Genomic DNA, 2700 nt, shown 5'->3' with positions numbered 1-2700 from the left:
CCCCCATGGACCTCCATGGCCCTCAATGGCCCCCACAGCCCCCCATGACCTTCCATGGATCTCCATGGTCCTCAATGGCCCCCCACAGCTCCCCATGGCTCTCCATGGGCATCCATGGCTCCCTATGGCTTCCCATGGCTTTCCATGGCCATACACGGCCCCCCATGACCCCTCATGGCTCCCCCACAGCCTCCCATGGTCCTGCACGGACCTCCATGGACCTCAATGCCCCCCCCCCCCATGGCTCTCCATGCACCTCCATGGCTCCCTATGGCTTCCCATGGCCTTCTATGGCCCCCCATGACACCTCATGGCCCCCCACAGCCCCCCATGGCCCTCCATGGACCTCCATGGTTCTCAATGGCCCCCCACGGCCCCCTATGGCTCTCCATGGATCTCCATGGCTCCCTATGGCTTCCCATGGCCTTGCATGGCCCTCATGGCCCTCCATGAGCCTCTATGGCTCCCTATGGCTTCCCATGGCCTTCCATGGCCCCCAACAGCCCCCTATGGCCCTCCATGGACCTCCATGGCTCGCCATGACTCTCTATGGCCTTCCATTATCCTCCATGGCCCTCCATGGCCCCCCATGGCCTTCCATGGCCCCTCATGGCAATCCATGCCCCTCCATGGCCTCTCATGGCCCTCCATGGCCCCCCACAGCCCGCTATGGCTCTGGACCTCACTGCTCCTATTGCCTGGATCCCACTGAACCCCACGGTGCTGTATTTGTCCCTGTGCTACTGTCACTGTCCCCATGAAACAGGACCAACCCCATGAGATCATCACTGGTCCCATAGAGACCGCTCACATAGCTGCAGTAATGGGCTAAGCTCTTCCAAGGAGCTGTCATCCATGGATTCAGAACCATCCCCATGGATCTAGAATCATCCCCATGGAGCCAGAACCATTTCTCTATGGATCCAGAACCATTCCCATGGAGCCAGGACCAATCTTATGAATCCAGAGCCATCCCCATGGAGCCAGAACCGTTTCTCTGTGGATGCAGAACCATCCCCATGGATCCAGGACCTGTCCTGTGGATCCAGAGCCATCCCCATGGAGCCAGAATCATCCCCCTACGGATCCAGGGCAATCCCCCGGATCCAGAACCATCCCCATGGATCCGGGACCAATCCTCTGGATTCAGAACCAGCCCTACGGAGCTCCCATCACCTCCATCACTCTATCACCAGTCCCACAGAGCTATCCTCATCCTCACCCCCATCCCATAGAGCTGCCCTTCCCACCTACACTCCCCTTCCCTACCCCCCCTGGGCACCCACCAGCCCTTCAGCTCCGGGTCCCAACGAAGTGACCGCCAGGTCGTTGCCGTTTGGGTCGAAGGCGTTGATCTCGATGCCCCAGTTGTTCTGAGGTTGCTTGAACCAGTTCTGCAACACGTGCTTGAAGTCGATGCTCTGCCAGTGCCCGATGCGGGAGTTGAGGTCGATTTTGAGCGAGCGGATGCGGATGTGACGGCTGCCTTCCTCTGTCACCGGCTTGAGGCGGAGGATTTGCAGGTAGACGGTGGAGGTGTGCTGCACCGGGCGCAGGTACACCCACAGCTGAGCCTTCACCACTTTGGTGAACATGATCTTGGGGCTGAAGTTGAAGAAGCAGCAGTGGGGGTTGCCCTCAATCTGCACCACGGGATCGGCTGCGGAAGGAAGGATGAGTTAGGGGCTGCACCCCACCAGGAATCCCCGCGCCCCCCATCTCTTGCACAACGCTCCTCCTCGATCGTTAGGAGGTGAAGGTCGGGGCAGAGGCCGCCCCAGGGGTCATCGCCCCTCTGTCCACAATAAGGTCCGGGTGCTGCCCCCTGACCCCGTGTCACCGCGGATTCATGATCCCCTGCAGGGCTGCAGGGATGGGGGAGCGGGGCCAGAGCACCTGCAGAGCGCGTGGTTGGGATGGGGCAGCCCTCACCCTCCCGCTGCCTGCAGCCGGGGACCCACAGCATCTCTTGGGTGGAGACCCACAGCGTTCCCAGCCAGAGGCCCGGTGTATTTCCCAGACAGAGACCCACAGCATCCTCAACTGGAGACCCACAGCAATCCCTGCATGGAGACCTTCAGCATCTTCAACCAGATACAGGGAGCGACCCCGGGGGTGGAGACCTGCATTGTCCCTGGCCAAACGCATCCCCTGCACGGAGACCCCCAGCAGCCCCCCGCCCCACCGCGTGCCCCCTCCCACAGGCAGCACACAGCAGAGCACTGGGAAGGGTGCACAGTGCTGAGCTCCCCCTGAATGTAGTGCTGGCACCCTGGAGCTGTGGGTGAGGCCGCTTCACCCTGGGGTGATGCAGTGGGGAGGCCGCCCTGGGGACCCCCACCCATGAGTACCCCCATCCAAGGGTACCCCCCGATCCTCTACACCCCAAAGATGCACCCGCCCTCCCCCAGCCCTATGGCAGCACCTGGCCCTGTGCAGCCCTCCCTGCTTTCACACACATCTGTGTCAAATTGAGCTGGGAATGTCCCCCCCCCACACACCCCCCACAACCCCCCCCCTCATCCCCGCGAGCCCCCCTCCTCCTGCCACGCACCGGTCAGGTTTAATAGCACCCAGCTGCAGCACGGGGCCATTTGCTGCACACGGGGCCCTCCCCGAACACATCGGGGTCACGACACCGGCCGCAGCCCCGGGAATGCCATCCATCCATCCATCCATCCATCCATCCATCCATCCATC

The 2700-nt window shown here is 62.1% G+C and overlaps 1 protein-coding gene across 1 annotated transcript; it reads right to left on the bottom strand.

Annotated features, from left to right (window-relative positions):
- Positions 1-1286: 1286 nt before the first annotated feature.
- On the bottom strand, positions 1287-1667 carry LOC122193986 (growth/differentiation factor 11-like; the record flags this gene model as incomplete). The annotated part of the gene is made up of 1 exon (XM_042894897.1): positions 1287-1667. A coding segment is annotated over one exon (381 nt), but the record flags the coding sequence as incomplete, so codon positions are not given.
- Between the last annotated feature and the right edge of the window lie 1033 nt (positions 1668-2700).

This window comes from Lagopus leucura, unplaced genomic scaffold, assembly GCF_019238085.1.
Source record: "Lagopus leucura isolate 7727_CA_CO unplaced genomic scaffold, USGS_WTPT01 33910-0_obj-0_obj, whole genome shotgun sequence".
Lineage (NCBI taxonomy): Eukaryota > Metazoa > Chordata > Aves > Galliformes > Phasianidae > Lagopus > Lagopus leucura.
This window is presented reverse-complemented; position numbering and strand designations above follow the sequence as displayed.